The sequence below is a fragment of the Sciurus vulgaris genome, assembly GCF_902686455.1.
Source record: "Sciurus vulgaris genome assembly, chromosome: 16".
In the NCBI taxonomy this organism is placed as follows: domain Eukaryota; kingdom Metazoa; phylum Chordata; class Mammalia; order Rodentia; family Sciuridae; genus Sciurus; species Sciurus vulgaris.
The window spans coordinates 51,330,363-51,348,568 of NC_136477.1; the positions used below are offsets into that span (position 1 = coordinate 51,330,363).

Sequence of the window (18,206 nt, forward strand, 5' to 3'; positions counted from 1 at the left end):
AAATGGAACCCAGGGGTGCTTAACCACTGAACCACATCCCCAACCCTTTTTATATTTTATTTAGAGACAAGGTCTCTCTAAGTTGCTTTGTGCCTCGCCAAATTGGTGAGGCTCACTTTGAACTTGCGATCCTCCTGCCTCAGCCTCTGGCACCACTGGGATTCCAGGCATGAACCACTGCACCCAGTCTTCACACTGTATTTTAACTGGCCAGTTCCTCTCCATATTGTGTGGTAGCCATTTGCCGCCATGCCTCTTAGTTTGTGAGAGTCCCATAAGACAGAAGAGGACTTAACATACACTGAGTTCTGCATAAATGTTAAATTAAGCAACAAATGCACACTTATGTGAATAAAATTAACAGGCTAGGAAGTGATAAGCATCATTAAAAAGGCAAAAAGCAAGTGTCATTAGAGTTGTCAAAAGACAAAATTACAATAAATTTAGTTATCGAGCTAATTGGTTTTTATTTGCAATTCATGAATTGAAGCAGCCTCTGTTCTACAAAACAGAATGAGAGCTTCTATGGGGCAAGGGTAACTGGGTTTGTAAGATGAGAATCAGGAAAGAAAACATCAGGTTAACATGACTGGTTAACATGAGGTCCCCACAGATATATTTTTGTAAGGATTAAAGCAAAAGACTTTTCTGATGATAAGAACTCAAGTAGGCTGGAATCTCATGGGTTTTGTTTGCCTGTTTGAAGAAAAAATGGTCTGCTTTTGGGTCTTTCTTCTTCCTTAAAGCGTCAGTCTGAGTATGTGGCACATAGCATCAGTGACTCCATTTTGGTTTGATCTGATCTGTTCAGGTCTAGTATAGGAGGTGAATTCAAAACTGTGGCCTCACATAATTTTTGTTTAAAAGAGTTCAGAAATGAGAAAGATTATTTTGTGGAAAACAGATAAAATAAATTTAGTTTCTTTTATTTGTGGAAAATAAAAGATACTTTGGGTTCCCTATGTTTAGAGAGATTTCTTCTAGCTGTGTTGGAGGTAAACCTAGAATTTCCACTCAATCCAGACTCACCCTGCTTTGGAGATTTGCTCCAAGGTGTTCTAAATTCCCAGACTAGGCGAGGTCTCCTTGTCCTACACTATGATAATCCCCTTACTTCTCTTTCATGTCGCTCACCACGATTGGAATTTAACAATATGTCATCATGTCTTCAGCATCTGTCATTCTCATTAGATGATAAGTTCCATGAGACCAAAGACAGAGACTACCTGTCTGGCTCATGGCCTTGACCATGGCCCAGAGCCTGATGTGCAGGAGGCAGTTGATTCATTGTTTGAATGAATCTCAGCATCTGTGAGATGGATGAGGCCTTAAGTATCATCTAGATACTACAAGCATATCCTTTTATGGATGAGCAAAGAAGCCCCAGGAGTACATTCTCAAGCACATAAATGGTGCAGCTGGAATTGGAACTGATAAAGCCTAAATTTCCAGATGTCCAGACCAAAGCTGTGGAATCAAGCTGAAGTTCCACCCAGTGCCCTTTCTTCTACTTGCCTACAATGGGCACTTAGGGTCATGAACACAACATGTGAACATCAAAGAACTGATTAACACCAGGCTCAAAGTCTTAACATTGACCTTATTCTAGGTTATAATCCAAGTCAAATGAACAAAACCAAAGGTGTGTGTGTGTGTGTGTGTGTGTGTGTATGTGTGCACGTGTGTGTGTGTGTTTCCCTAGGGTGTGTGGATAACAACCAAGAAATGACTAATTTTAAAATGCTTACAACTTAAAGAGTTCTTGGGAACTACTTACCCATCACACTTATGAATTAAAGACATGGGGAAAGTACTAACCAAGAAACACCTAATGGAAGATCTCAAAGTGCTGAAGACTAACTGTGACCCCTTGCCAAACTGATAAAAAGAAAAAAGAAAAAAACAATAGGCATGCTTTCATCAGACCAGAGGGGGATAGTGGGAAATGTGAAGTTCCCATCTCTTATGATTTATCTTTCTTATCAGTGGGGCCTCTATCTTTCTGGCTTACTGCACAAGATGCAATTAGTTATCTGGATGAAAAACACCATTTCTAGCTGGGCACAATGGCACATACCTGTAGCTTCTAATGTTAGCGGCTTGGGAGGCTGAGGCAGGAAGATCATGAGTTCAAAGCCAGCCTCAGCAATTTGGTGAGGCTTTAAGCAACTCAGTGAAACCCTGTCTCTAAATAAAATACAAAACAGGGCTGGGGATGTGGCTCAGTGGTCGAGTGCCCCTGAATTTAATCCCTGGTACCCCTCACCCCCCAAAAATACACCATTTCTATTCCAGGCCTGGGTCTTCCTTGCTCCCGCGACCCCAGCAAGGAGCTCAACACCTTGCTCAGTGGAATTGGAGAGGAATGATGAATCCAGGCTTGTCCAGCCTGCAGGGAAACCCCCTAGAGGGCAGTCATTTCCTCTGCTCAGGAAGCACTTCTGCTGAAGCCTTCCTTTGCTCTTGTTTATGACATAAAGTTTTTCCCCAGGGCAAGAGCTTCACTGTGCAGTAGGGAAACCACTGTCCTGTCAGGATGAGGGATGGCTCTGCTCTGTGTGCGGTTCCACTGTCCTTTCTAATCCTTTCCTCCAAACCCCGCCAGTGGTTGATGCTAGAAGTTCTAAACTGGATGCTAGACTTGTAAGCCTCCCCCTTTCTCCTCCCATGGGTCTTCTTTACCCAGTGTTCCCAGGGCAACAGGCAGTGATGAGCAGGCAGAGGAAGCTGCTCTGGGAACTCAGTGGTCATCCTATCTCAGGGTCTCTGCATCCCTTCCACTCCAAATCCCTCACCCCCAGTTTGAAATCAGACCACCAGGTCTATAAAACAGGCCCCTGCAGCATAGTAAGGACAGGAGGGGACTCCAGGACACTGTACTGTAACCCCACCCAGGGTCCTTGCCACTCTCATGCTTGTCATCTCTCCGAATGTCACCAGGCTTTTATTTTTTTTTTCCTATTACTTACAAAACAACAAAGAAAATTTATTATAGAAAACTTGGTAATGGAAAAAGCCTCTGCAAGATACACAATTCAAAACCACATTTTTTTTTTCCCTCTGTGCACCAGCTCTGTGCAATTGGCACTTATTGGAGACAGCTTTCAAAGAAAATATGTTTGCGGTTCAAAGATAAGCAGGTTTTTAGTAAACTGTCAAAAGGACTTTTTTTCTTTCTCCTTCGCTTGCCAGTAGAAGAACCAGAAAGCAAATGCAAGTGAAGGAAGACATTCTTTCTGAATTTTCTAGATGCATAAATCTAGTTTTCAGAGAATTATCAATAGGTGAGGTAGTCAAGACTAGGACCCCTCAATTCTCTCCTGAATTGGATTTTGTTATCTAAATAATGAAGGTTAAAAACACTAAAATAAACACATATGGTAATGTGATACAGGTTGGTTTTTTTAAAAACTGTTTTCATTATAATTATCAGTCTTTTAATAAAAGCCTATGTTAATTCACAGAATTAAATTTTAAAAAGGGAAATGCTATTTTAACAAGGCCTCTGAACCTCAGTCATGACTGAAAATTGCCCCCACAAATGAAAACTACACCAAGGGAAAAAAACTAAACTAAGAAAAGGCCAATTTAGAACTCATAGGCCACCACAAACAGGGACAAGCCAAAGGGCCAAACCAACACCATTGTCCACAAGAAAGTTACCCAGCCATTGAAGATCAAGCTGACCTAGTTTCCACAGAGGACTCAAATTCTGGTATCTTCACATATGCTACCTATCAGCGACTGTACTTTGTCCCTCGTCCCAATATAGTTTTTATTAAGATCAAATACCATAAGTAAGGGCCTTGGAGAGGAAGCTGCAGATGTCAAGGCCAAAAGTCTATGGTGAAAAAGTGAAACCCCTGGAAAGACTGTGAGAGGGATTTAAATGTAAAATAAAATCCTCACAATAAAGGAGGTATAATTTTGAGGGTTGGGGAGCTTTTCATGATTTTACAGATAAAAAACAAATTCTTCATTTTTAAAGCAGATGAACATTGGAATTATGTGAAGACTTTGATCTACAGTGAGAGAAGGTACAGAGACATCATGTCTTTTCTATTTGGGGCACAAGGAAGCTAAGATCTCTGAAACTTTTAGCTACATACTTTAGGACATTTCACAAAAACCCTTCTTTTTTTTCCTCCCTTTAGGCAAACAGACCTCCAGTTTCCTTTGTTCTTCCCCAGCTCAGAGAGCAGGGTCCTTCTCAGCATTATTTCACGGTGAGCAGATGGTAGTCTGAAATTTTTTGATAAAAACAATCCTCTGGCAGAGGTTGTGGAGAGGTCAGCAGAGCCCAGATTAACAATTGATCAGCTCTAATGGACCATCATAGCAATAAACTCAGAGCCGGAGCTTGGGCCTGCTACCTTAGTAATGGCAACCGGCCTCACACCCAAGCTGTTAACAGACTTGCACTCAATAGCATCGAAGCTTCAGCAGCTTTGGAGCCTTCATCTAAGCAGGGATGACTCTTCCATGCACATCTGTCTTATCAAAGGCCTCTCTTTTATAGGTTTCTGGCAAACAGCACAGAGTGGACTCCAACCCAGAGATGTCACCTAGGTCTGAGGTCTGAATAATGAGTGATGCTCTGGAATAGGACAGGTTATTTCAACATCTACTCTTGTGTTCAGATCACAATGGTACCCTCCAATATTCTTCGGCTCATGTTCAGAAAGGGTGACGGAGGAGGACAAATCAGACTATCCCTTCCTGTTCACAATAGAACAAAAACTAAACACTTGTGTTCTCAGTATCATTTTTTTGTTTGTTTGTTTTTGAGAGAGAGGGACCTCAAAGCTGCATTTGTGTTACGGCACCACACCTGACAAGGGGGATCAGCTATGTGACACCAAAATTTTATTGTAAAGCTTCCCTGATAGGAGATCAGAACATTCCCAGAAATAGCAATAGCTTCAAGCCAGGCATGGTGGCACACGCCTGGAATCCCAGCAACTTGGGAGGTGGAGGCAGGAGGATCACAAGTTCGAGGCCAGCCTCAGCAATTTAGAGAGGCCCTAAGCAACTTAGCAAGACCCTGCCTTAAAATAAAAGATAAAAAAAGAGTTAGGGATGTGACTCAGTTGTTAAGCATCCCTGCATTTAATCCCCAATACCAATAATAATAATAATCATAATAATAGCTTCAGATGGACAAAAAGGGATGTCTTTTAGTAGCTGAACTAAATCCTTAGACATTTTTCCTGTGTTGAAGGATAGATAATCCCCTAAAGTCAATCAATCCAGTCACACCACCCCCTTAGACCCAGCCCTGTTACACTTAATAGAAAACTGATCTCAGTGTAAAACTGACTATAAATACCAGAGCCATAAATATCAGATTTTAAAAAACAGTCCTGACTTCAACAATATTTCTCACTCCTGCAAATTCTTTTCTTCTATCCGGCCAACAGATTCAAACACTTGGTCCAAAAAATAAATAAATAAGGATAATGATATTCTCTAACATTAAATAAGGATAATGACATTCTATCTACACATTAATCACAGTATAAGGGTCAAAATCAGGCAATCCAACGTGAATACGAAATCATTATCTAAGATTATCTAAGACCAGAACATATTCAAATCTTCCTTCCTGGCTCATGATCCAATTTAGGATCACACGTTGCCCTCAGCGGCCATGTGCCGTTCATCTCTCCTTTTGGAACGAATCCTCAGTGATGTCTCTTTGTCTTTCTCGACCCTGGCCTTTTTTAAGATGAGTGGAGCCTGTTACTTAGCAGAGTGTTCCTCCATCTGGAGTTATCTGGTGTTTTATTGTGATGATATTCAGGCTACATATTTGGGGTGAGAATTCCACATCAGTGATACTGTGTATTTCCAGATCATCACATCTGGAGCTATTCAGCTTCACTTTGTCTCTGTTACAGTTTCGATCTGGAATGTCCCTGAAGGGTTCCTGTGGTAAAGGCTTGGTCCCCAAGGGTCAGCGAATGCCCACCAGGTCCACATGGGGCCAACACATGAGGAGAGTGGGAAGAGGACCGGTTCTTGTTATATTCTCTGTGCTGTCCTCTGCGCCTTTTCTTATATCTTTGCCCAAAGAGCTGAACCCACTTCTTCCTTCTCTGCCAATGTTGCCAACAGTCCTTGGTGCTTCTTCATCTTCCCCTCTACCCTCCTATGCTTGACTACACTTCTGGCTGTATTTCTTTCCTCTGTTGGGTGTGATGACTGAAAATGACCCCAGATTGAGGGCTTGACCTTTTGTTGTTGTCATTGTTAGCCCTGTTCTTCAACCTTCTCCACCCAGCTCAGTGACTCAGGAGACTGAACTATTTCAACCGCAACAATAGTTGGATTCTGCCATGTTGGGCAAGAGATAACGAAGCAGGAGAGGGTTATTGGAGGTCTCTTCCCTGCAAATTCCACCCTTGCCTGATCACCATGAATGACTGCACTATCAAATCCTCTATAAAATACCTTTTCCTTATGGCCACCCTCTCTGGGTTCTAGAAACCTGACTTCCTCTGGCTAGAAGGATGGTTAGCTCTGGGGTACCATCATTTGCTTGTTTCTTTTAACCTGACCACACATCTGTAAATATTCCCCTATTAAACTTTCCTCAATTACCCACATTTGAATGTGCAGTCTTTTATCCATAAGGAAAAAAATATGGATGGAAGTGATAACAAGAGATGCATCCATGGGCAAGAGAGCCTTGGATTACCATCTTTTTTGTGCTTAAAACTTTACATCTGGCTTTATATTTTCCATATTAATGAAAACATAGCAAAATAAATACTATTTCCTAATTGTGACCACATGCCACTAAAAAGATATGTCCTAGCAAATAGCAGAGCAGAAGATTATGATTTGTTCCTTCTGTTTTCCTAGAAGAGAGGAAAATCTACAAAACTCAAAATGACAATTCAGGAAAAAAAAGTTCCTTCAGAAGGGAACCCCCCCAAAAAATTCCAAGTTTCAATCCAATTACTTGTTGCCTTTTACCATGTTTTCTACATGCATCAACATCTAAATCCTTCTTAACCAAACACAGGTGTCCCATGATTCAATACAAGAAATTTATTAAATAGATGTTCAAGTCCCAAGTATATGAAGCATTTAACTTTGGATGTGTGATGTTCAGTTTTAAAACCAATGCTAAAGTTAGATGCATTACAACATTTTCAGTCACTTGGATTCCAAAATACAGCCCAGGAAGTGGGACTTGGATATATTGTGTTATTTATCAATTTACCATTGAGAGCTCTGGTAATTAGGGTCAGTTGATGGACCTAACTCCCTACACATGGAAATCTGCTTATATACATGTGAGTGTGTGGCATCACCCATTCTATCATGGATGGAAAGTGGTTGAGGATGGCTATCTTGCCCTGTCAAGACAGAGGTACATTTATTCCCTTTCTGCACTATCCTCCCAAAAGCCTCTTCCAATTGTTGAAACTCACAAATAGCATAACTCAAACTACAGCCTGTTACCTGTAAGTCTGCATCAAATTCATGCTTCAGGTGTGCCTCTTCCGCAGCTTCCACCAGACGCTGTGAAGAAAGAAGGCGACATTCAAGATCAGAATTGTGTAAAAAATAAGTAAATACATAACTCAAAATAATAATAATAAAAGATCAGAACTGTGACCTAGATTCCATCTATACAACATGGAAAGACTAGGTTTCAGGATATACATTGAGATCCGGAGTCTTTGCTCCTGTGAAACTGGAGATAATTATGCCATTGGCCAAATTTAATCTCTGCCTTCATCATTCAATGACAACTCCTTCAATAAATACTTACTGTTATTTATATCTATAAATACACATGTGTTCTGCATTCATTTTCATAAAAATTCAAAGATCCTGGCTCTTAAGACCCAATGCGGATCCAACCTACCTAGAACAGTTCATTCCTTGGATATAGAAGGCCCTTAGTCAAGATTTATTGAGTTGAACTAAGTCCAACTCTAAGTGGGCTAAGGTTCTTCCCCACTGGTTTGAAAAACAGCACTTATTTTAATTTCCTCAATCATTCAAGGTTAATTCTTTTGGCACCAGTTCTACTATATAATTATCAGGTGATAGTTAATTGCATTTTATGATACACAAATGCCATCTTGACAATCTGCATCCCAATAATATAATCATTGAAATTAAATCAATATTCAGGACCCATGAAAATACCACACAGTATTTTTCTTATACAATTCAACAAATTCATATTCTTATGAAAACAATTTCACGACATGTCCTTATTTAAAGAAAATCAGCCAACTACCAAAATCATTTTTTACTTTAACTAGAATTCACCAACCAAATGACATTGTCCACCATGAAAATACAGACAGGCTGGAAGATATTGTGGAAAACTGATTTAGTGAAATAATATTTCACTGAAATTTCATAGTAGTCAAAGCGAAACCTTTAGATCTAAGTAAAATTCAGCCATTTCTATTTTTTTCTATGGTTACTCTTGTAGCCTATGCTGTCTTTATTGTAATAATAATAATTATTATTATTATTATTATAATTATTATTATTATTATTATACCAGGGATTGAACCCAGGGATCTGAGTCACATGCCCAGCCCTTTTTTATATTTTATTTAGAGACAGGGTCTCACGAGTTGCTTTAGGGCTTTGCTAAGTTGCTGAGGCTGGCTTTGAACTTGTGATCCTCCTGCCTCAGCATGGGACTTACAAGGAGATGAGTGAATGGAGACAGCACTCCCACAGACAGGAATCAGGAGAGGTGGGAATCTGGTTTCCAACACTCCCTTCAGTTAGGCAGTCAGGAAGGGCCTCTCCTTCCCCAATCAGTCAAAGAACAGATGCCCAGAAGATTTTCTGAGGCTTGATCCAAAGGACCTGTTCTTCACTCTAGCCCAGATGCCAAGCCTCTTGTGAGGGATCTTGGGACAAGCTCATTTGTGAGATCTTGGGATAAACCCTTGCCCTCTCTGGGTCTCACTCTCCTCATCTGAACCACATGAAGAAGTGACCAGAGAGTAGGGGTTCTCAAAGTATAGTCCCCTTCTGCAGCATAGGTTTTACCTGGAAACCTGCTAGAAATGCAGACTCTCAGACCTCATCCCTGTCCTGCCAAAGCAGCTGCTCTGGGGGTGGCCCCAGGTTAAGCCCATCCTCCATGTGGTTCTGATGGTGCTAAGTTTGGGAACCACTGGCTGAAAACCGCACTCACCGCATGCCCTTCCTTACCCTGATGCCTTGATGAATGGGTCCCACCCGCACTACAAGGTTTCTCAATTCTTGTCATTTTAAAATCTGTTTACATATGTACTTTCAAAACACCAAATTATTGACAGAAAAGAGGCATTCGATGGAGAGAGTAAGAAACAGAAAAGAAAGAAGGAAGGAAGGAAGGAAGGAAGATAAGCCAGGCACAGTGATGCATGCCTGTAATCAGCAGCTCAGGAGGCTGAGGCAGGAGGATTGAGAGTTCAAACCTTGAGCAACTTAGTGAGGCTCTAAGCAACTCTTCAAGACCCTGTCTCCAAATAAAATATAAAAAAGGGCTGGGGATGTGACTCAGTGGTTAAGTGCCCCTGGGTTCAATCCCCAGTGCCAAAAAAAAAAAAAAAAAGAAGAAGAAGAAGAAAGAAAGAAAAGAAGAACAAGCACTGTATGTGGAGACTGAGCATGCTCTCATTGGGTCATCTTGGAATCATTCTAGTCAATGACGCTTGGCAGCCTTCCAGGATCACATGGTACAATCTGCAAAGGTATTGATGCGGAACATGACAGATGAATGACAGGCAACAAAAGAAGAAATCTATGTTCCTGAGAGCTTATTCTCTTAATCTTTGTAATAGATTTAGAATTTCTCTGCATGGATTATGAAATAGTTACATATTGAGCTTTATAGCGTGTGTATAAATATTATGCATGTCTGAACACTTACATTATCAAAACAAGTCATGCATTCTGAACATTTATTTACTTAAACACCTTAAAAAGATTTTCAGTGGATTCTGAGGATACAGAGGGGAAATAAAAACATCGATGAAATGGCCAATTGATCAAAAGATAAAAGCAAAATAAAACTTCACAAGGACCAAGACACATAATATTGGAGAAAAGAAAGAAAGAAGGAAAGAATTGGGAAGGAAAAAAATCTTGTTTCTTATTAACAAAATGAAAATAATAGGTGAGTCGAGATTATCATGCGAAGGCGTACAGTGGACTGTATTTCACATACAGCATTTCATTTACACATGTGTATGTATATACATATATGTCTATGCACATCATAATATCACACATATTCTTTAACATATTCCTGTATAACACCACATGAAATGTATTTCAACCACAAATACCACAACACAAGCAACAGGACACAGAAGGAACACACTGGAAATAATTCAGTAATACTCTCTTCTCTGCTCAGAGCAGTCAGGAGGACACGAGACTCTGACCTCTGATACTGCTGATCAATTTTAGTGGGGTTTTTTGTTTTCATTTTTTTGGTCCTGGGGATTGAACGCAGGGTTGCTTTGCCACTGAGCTACATCCCCAATTCCTTTTATTTATTTATTTATTTTTATTTTGAGACAGGGTCTCACAGAATTGCTTGAAGCAAATAAGTACTTTGGAACAGGGCTCTCTGCAAAGATATTGCCTAGACACAGCAAACCACTGGCAGAGGCTGATGGGAGACAGGACTACAATTTCTAGAAGGATGCAGGGGAAATCTCCCAGGAAACACTTGCTGGGCACAGTAAGCATAGGAAGAACTACACACTCGGTAGGAGTAACAAAGGCTAGTTGACCTTCCTTAAAAGAAATGTTCTTTGAGAAGGAAATCATGTGCCATAAATTTACCTAAAATAGACTCCTGGGGACCAAAGTTCTACCATCCACCAAATAAAAAATAAACTGAATCCTCTTCCAACAAAGTCAAGGCCATTCAGTTTCGAATTCTGACATTGGCCAGTAGAAAATAGCAACTTATAGCATCTCTTCCCTGAGCAAATATCCTTATCACCTCCATAAAAAGAAGAATGTTTTAAAAAATAAGTTTGATTATCATTGGCAGGCAAGAAAAATCCATTCAATTTGCTAATATTTTAGTGATTATGTGAGGAACCATCACGGAGCCTGGGGAAAACGATTAGTCTATTATATCTATTAGAAAGGCAGTGTATTTTAATAATAATAAGTTAATTTTCTCTTATATGAATTCCCTTTTTGAATCTGCAGATGGGATTACAGAATTGTGAATGTGGTTTTTAATTAAAATTGAACACTGGAAATAAAAATGACTTTGAAGACTCCAGTCTTCAGACTGAGTTCTAAGGTACTAGAAAACAGCAGTTTCGTCCACAGATTTTTTTTTCTTCCTTAACGCCAAAGCATTTCTTTACTCCATAAAAATGATAACAATATACTAAAATATAAATCCTTTGAACAAAGCACCTACCAGCTAAAAGGTTGTAATTCAAGAGTCGATGCACATTTCCCGACTTTTTATATTTCTACATAACTCTTCTCTTTTAGGGAAATAAATACAAACAAGAGCTAGCTTTATAAATAAGAAACACTAGACTCCATGGGCAGTATTTACAGCTGTGGTGAAGGCAAAGCTGCCGAGGGCAACAGCAGGGATATTAAAGCATTTCATTAAAAATCACATCTTATTTCTTGTGACAATGACCCCGTGGATATCTGGAGAACACTACAGAATGCAGTCTCCCACTTCCTCCCCGAACACTTAAATCAAAAGTAGGGTTAAAGCCATTGGAGAGGTCAAGTTTGGTCATGGTCCAGACAACGAAAAATCAGATACCAAATCTAAGTAAGGATTGCATCAGAAGAAGAAAATGATTTTTATTTTATTTTATTTTATTTTTGTTCTGCTCGTGTGTGTGTGTGTGTGTGTGTGATTTTTTTCCTCCTGGTCATTTTTGACTTAACAATGGGAAAAAAGAGAGAAAAAAACATGCAGTGAGAGGTGAGAAAGATAATGGAAAACGTGATATCCACCCAAAGGAACTTACTACTGAACTCCTACTGATTCCCATCAGAATGAACAAATTGGGTACCAATGAAAATAAAAAGTTAATAAAAAAAAAAAAAAAGGAGCCTTAGAACGGTGGGTGGGACAATTACAGATGAAAATCCTTAAAGCAAAACAATACTATAAAAACCATATGGAATAGCAAAGTAAAAAGTTATTTTTATTTCTCCTGTTAAAGCTCAAAAGCTTTGGCTTGTAAAAGCTATTATAATGAGCTGTCTGAATATAACAAAGATTTCAAAGCACTTAATATGTTTAGTGGTTTTCATTCAACATTCTGCAATAACACATATAATACTCATACCAGGGTTTTTATTGTCTTTTTTTTTTTTTTTTCTGGAATGAACACATAATTCTTTCTTCAAATAAGGTTTAAGTTCAAGTGGGGAAACTTTAAAGAAAATCTATTGTCATTAACATGGATTTGGGCTGCATCGATGATTAACTTGAATTAATGAATTGCCATTCATATCAGAGCTAGACATTTCATGACCCTGCCTTCATGTCAACAAGGACTAGCTGTGTAAAAAACAAGCAAACACAGTAATTAAAGAGTAGCAGTGATTACTGTCACAACAGTATCCAGTGTGACATGGTTCATGTTTTTCTTACCCAAGATTTGGTGGCTTTTTGGTTTTTTTTTTTTTTTTTTTTTTTTTTTTTTGGTACCAGGACTTGAATCCAGGAGTGTTTAATAACTGAGCCACATCCCCAACCCTCTCAAATATTTTATTTAGATACAGGGTCTAACTGAGTTACTTAGGGCCTCACTGGGTTGCTGAGGCTGGCTTTGAATTCAGGATCCTCCTGGCTCAGCCTCACGAGCTGCTGGGATCATAGGCACGTGCCACTGTGCCCAGCTGTGGCTTTGGTTTTAAGGGCTTGAGTTTGATGGAAAAGGAGTCAGTCCTTCTGTCCATCAATCACAGTGTATACTCAGAACTAATGTTACCCACCCTTACATGACACGGCAGGGCTTGACAGGGACATACTACGGTCCATGAGTGAGGACAGAGGAGACCCCAGGTCCTCTTTTCACTGACAAACTCAATAGATCCTGAAACTAAATAAAACATCTCTATGCTCAGTAAGGGTCACTGGCACATCAAAAGATGTCTCCAGGAACCCAAACAAAATGAGATTGTTTTGTTCCTATGATTTCAAACACTTCTATCTTGTGTCCTGAGTCAGAATTCATCCCTTTCAGAACCATTACATTGGAGACATAAAGTAAGATGTTCAAAGTTACATTTTCATTCCTACTGGTATTGAAATCCCTTCTTTTCTTGGGATACAGTTTTCATCACTCTGTAACAGTGTAGATGAATCTTTGGTGCTTTGGTACCGTGGATTGAACCCTGGGGCATTTAACCACTGAGCCACATCTCCAGTATAGGGTCTCGCTGAGTTGCTCAGGGCTTCCCTAAGTTGCTGGGGCTGGCTTTGAACTCTCGATCCTTCTGTCTCAGCCTCCTGAGTTCCTGGGATTACAGGCAAGCACCACTGTCCCCAGCCTTTGCTGCTTTTGTATCTGGAATCATTAGAAGGTTATTAAAGCGTGGGACTGTACCACCAGTGGCCCAGAAGCATCGTGAGGTGGTTTATAGGAGACGCACACAGGAAAATAGCTATTTTAATATAAAGAAGTAAGTGACAAAAGAGTACTGCCAGGAGGCCAAGAAAGCTTCCCAGAACAAGTGACATTTAAGCTGAGCTCTGAAGGAGAAAAGGAAACACCTAGGAGAAAGACACCCGGGTGCTGAAAGGATGTCCCAACCAATACGAGAACATTTCACACTTGGTTTTGGAGGTAAGAAAATGTTCTGGAAATAGCAATTAGAGAAAAGTTCTGGAAACAGCTAGAACTCAGAGACCTACACAAAGGCCACATCAATGACATCAGGCCATAAAGCAGGACAAAAGGAAGAACCTGGAGAGATGGACAAAGTCAGACAAGGCGCAAGCTGGGGCATTGGCCCCTCCCACCCCACGAATCTGCAACTGCAGTCAGAATCATATCTGAGAGCTTGATTATACTCTGTAATCCTTATTGATACAAATGTTTTTACTTTTCAATTCCCATAGAAGTGGCACACATAAATCACCTACTATCAAGATGATCGTTTCTTTAGAGAAAAACAGCTTTTAAAGAGGCTTCATTATTTCTTTGTTCCTGTAAAAGAAATAAGCTTTGTTGCACACGAATGAACATTTTGTGTAAAATGACCTTCTGCCTGAAAGCTGCAAAGATTGCTTCTGCTTTAAAAACGGCAAACATTTCAAAGTGGATTATAAAAGCTAATCTATAAGGTTTCCAGTGAAAGCAGGAAACAGAACAAAAGAACAAACACACCTCATGCGTATGGAGAGGTCTCTTCCCTTCCTTCACTCCTCCCGCTTCCTGTCTCCTTCAGATCCTAGAAGGCTACCCCAGCCTTTTACAAGACAAAATAAGCCTGTGGTTTACATCAGGAGACACGATCACAATCAATAACAAATTATCTTTGTTTCCACAGGAGATACCTGTTATCAATTTGAGGCTGATTAAATTAATACCTGTTATCAATGTGGATGGCCGATTTCCAAACTAAAGTCATCTCATTCTACATGGAAGGCTCCACGTGCCAAAATGCAGCATTTTGTAAAGCTGTTGAAGATGGAACCAGTCAAACTTTGCTTCAAGGGCCACCCAAGGGCCTGGACAGCTAGGGCAGCAGGGTAGGAAGAGGGGAGAAGTCTGCTTTATATTTCAGTCTAAGCAATTTTCAAAACAATCTAGCATTTTAAAGAATGGCCTCTGCTTATACCCGCCCTGGGACTGTTTGAGGGTTGATGATTACAATCAAGGCTATTTAGTCACAAAACTTGAAAGTTCCCCCTCAGAACATTTTAGTTCAAGAGGTAACTGAGCTGTTTCTTTTGTGGATAATGGAACTGTCTTCAACTTCCTGAGAGGATGAAGAGGGACTATAACATTACTTGACTTCAAGGATGAATATTTATTTTCCACAAAGAGTGGAAACCACCCTCCCTAAGTATTCTGACAACGGGGAATAGAATAGAATTCTGTTCATTACAACCTTCCCTGGATTTACTTGGAAGGTGTAGACTGGAACCCACAATGGCAGAGCTTTGAAGATATTGTGCAACTAGTCAAGGAAGACAGGAACATCAGCCCCAGATGAAGTAAGTCCTGACCAAGCTGTTAGTGTTGGTAAGACACCTATTGTAGTCTCCTTTCCTGTACAGTCTCCTTTTTCCATCACTTCTGTTCAATTTAGTTTAACAAATATTGGTTGAGAACCTATTAGGTGACCAGGTCCTGTTAGGGATCCCAAGAAATAGGTGACTTAGTTTCCAATCTCAAAGCCTCTAACAGAGTTTGTTGATAGGCCTCAGAACCCAAGGACAAGGTCTTACAGTTTGAATGTCCCCCAAACCTCAGGAGACAATGTAGCAATGAAGAGAGATGAAATGATTAGATTGTTAGGGCTTTAAATTCATTGGTGGATTGATCCATTTGATAGATTAATAATTTGAAAGAACTAACTGTGCTGGATAGTCAATGTAGGCAGGTAGGGTGTGGATGGAGGAAGTAGGTCCCTGGGGGTGTGCCCTGGCCCCTTGTGTCTCTCTCTGCTTCCCATCTGTCATGAGCTGAGCAGCTTTCTTCTGCCACACTTTTCCACCATGATGTTCTACCTCACCTCGGGCCCACCACAATGGAGTCAGCCGACCATGGACTGAACCTTCGAAACTGTGACTCCAATTAAACTTTTCCTACTCTGAGTTGTTCTGGTCAGGTACTTTTGTCATGGCAGTGAAGAGATGAACTAACATGCAAGGGTTTGAATCTAGGTCTTCCTACCCACTAGCTGCTTGTCACTGGAAAAATCTTCATTTTTCTGAGTCTAGTCTTTCTTCTCTGATGAACTAAATCCCATTTTTAGTCTGTACCTCAGCATGAGAACTTGAGAATGTGCACACACAACATTTCCTAAGGGATTCTGTTGTAGGCGAGCTATGCCATTAACATAGACTGGACATGTCTGTGTCTTTCCACAATGCCAGAACTAATTGAATAACAATAAATTCCATAAGCTACATCACTTTCATTGGCTTTAAATCACCAAAAACACTCATGGTTCACTTGGTGTCATGACAGAGGCAATCACAAGTTCTTTTATTCCATTCTAATCTTAATTATTAATATCTTTAACACTCAAGTCACACATCACACTTTGCACAATGAAATACAGGCTAAGAAAGGTTTAAGGTGCTCTGAGGGTTTCAAGAGGCTTCCACTTATCTGCAAATGCCATAATGTTCTTCTTCTTTATGACTGAATAATATTCCACTGTGTATATATACCACAGTTTCTTTATCCATTCATCTGTTGAAGGGCATCTAGGTTGGTTTCACAATCTAGCTATTGTGAATCGAGCTGCTATAAACATTGATGTGGTTGTGTTACTGTAGTATGCTAATTTTAAGTCCTTTGGGTATAAACCGAGGAGTGGGATGGAACTGGAGAATGTAATGCTAAGTGAAATAAGTCAATCCCCAAAAAACAAAGGCCAAATGTTTTCCCTGATAAATGGATGAAGATAAATAATAGGGTAAGAGAAGAATGGAGGAACTTTAGATTACGTAGAGGGAAATGAGAGGGAGGGGGTATGAAAAATGGTGGAATGAGACAGACATCATTACCCTATGTACATGTATGAGTACACAAATGGTATGAATCTACATCATGCACAGCCATAGAAATGAAATGATGTACCCCTTTTGTGGACAATGAATCAAAATGCAGACTATAAAAAATTATTAAAAAAAAAAAAAAGGTTTCCAAAGCCAAAGCAGAGAACAGAGAGAAATGCAGAGTCACTACGGGTGGTCAAACAAGTGTACTAGCCAGGTGAAGAACTCGTTCAGAGTACAGAGCTGTCCAGGAAAGGAAGTTATTGTAGGCCAAGGTTCCCACTCAGGTAGTTTCAAAGTGAACCACATAAAGGAGGGAGATTGAGCTGAGCTACACCCCCAGAGAAAGAGGCAGGAGCTTCCTAGCCTATGGACTTCATGATACATTCACTAGCTGATCTGATTACAGGCTGGTGTGTGCCGCATACCACGTCTGGCTCCACACTCAGAGTGGAGTAACTCTTGCCAAGTTGCCACTTTATGAAAGGGAGTAACTCAGGCTAGGCCCAGCCTGAAACCTGTTGCGCTACATATCACGGAGTAACTCAGAGCAGAATGCAGTGGGCTCTCCTCATATTCCACTCAAGCCTAAGACACCATTAAGATGAGGCAGGGCAAGAGACAAGACTTTCCAGCCTCAAACAACTTGACTGGAACCCGGAACCTTCACAGAGTCTGTGCCTCCCACGGTTGGCTCTTACATATGCAGAACCTGGAGCGACTCCCCAAGTTCACAGTTACAGGGAGGTTATGTGAAAGTTAATTCTGCTGCCAGGGAAAGGGCTGCAAACCTCACACTCAAAAACACAAGGCTGTGCACCTGCTCCTGAAGAACTGCTTTTCAGAATCTACCGCTCCCTTTTTCAGCTTCACTGGTAAAATCTGTGATCAGTGAGGCTGAAAATGGAATGAGGCAAAGGCCTTTATTGAAAGCTTTGACTGATGTCCTCAGAATGGCACAAACACAGAAATTAAGCTGTTTGCCAAAGCAAGCTCCTTTGATGGATGGCACCTGTGAGACACTGGATGGGCGGCTCCAAGCCTCTGGGCCCCACCATAGCCAGGAGAGGAAAATTTCCTCTCTCCTTGAAAATGGAATAATGCAGAACAACATCCATGTCCACTCAGACTCCACCTTCTCAAGATGGATTTTTAGATGAATTTGATGTGGGAGAAAAACAGCTGTTCCTTTTAGTTCTTTCCTTCTATACATCCATCCAAATGTTTACCAGGACAACTTCAGTTTGGGATTGAAAATGTGTTGGCCCAGAGAACCGGCTTTGGGGTCCAGGCAACCTGATTTTGAATCTTGGCTCCAGCAACTTGATGATAGAATCCTGAGCCAAAATTCCTGGCACAGAGTAAATGCTCATTTCTGTCAGTTCCTATTGCTGCCACCGCTGCTGACCACAATGATGATGATGATGAATTATGTGGGAAGAATGGTGCTAGGGGCTTAGGCTTTGAAGATGATGGCATG

General features: G+C 40.5%; 1 protein-coding gene across 1 annotated transcript in view; it reads right to left on the reverse strand.

The window, feature by feature from the left end:
- CACNA2D3 (calcium voltage-gated channel auxiliary subunit alpha2delta 3) overlaps positions 1–18,206 on the reverse strand; it is an 871,596-nt gene that overhangs the window by 611,691 nt on the left and 241,699 nt on the right. The window contains 1 exon segment of the mRNA XM_079115690.1: positions 7,474–7,533. Within this exon segment, the coding sequence (XP_078971816.1) occupies positions 7,474–7,533 (60 nt within the window).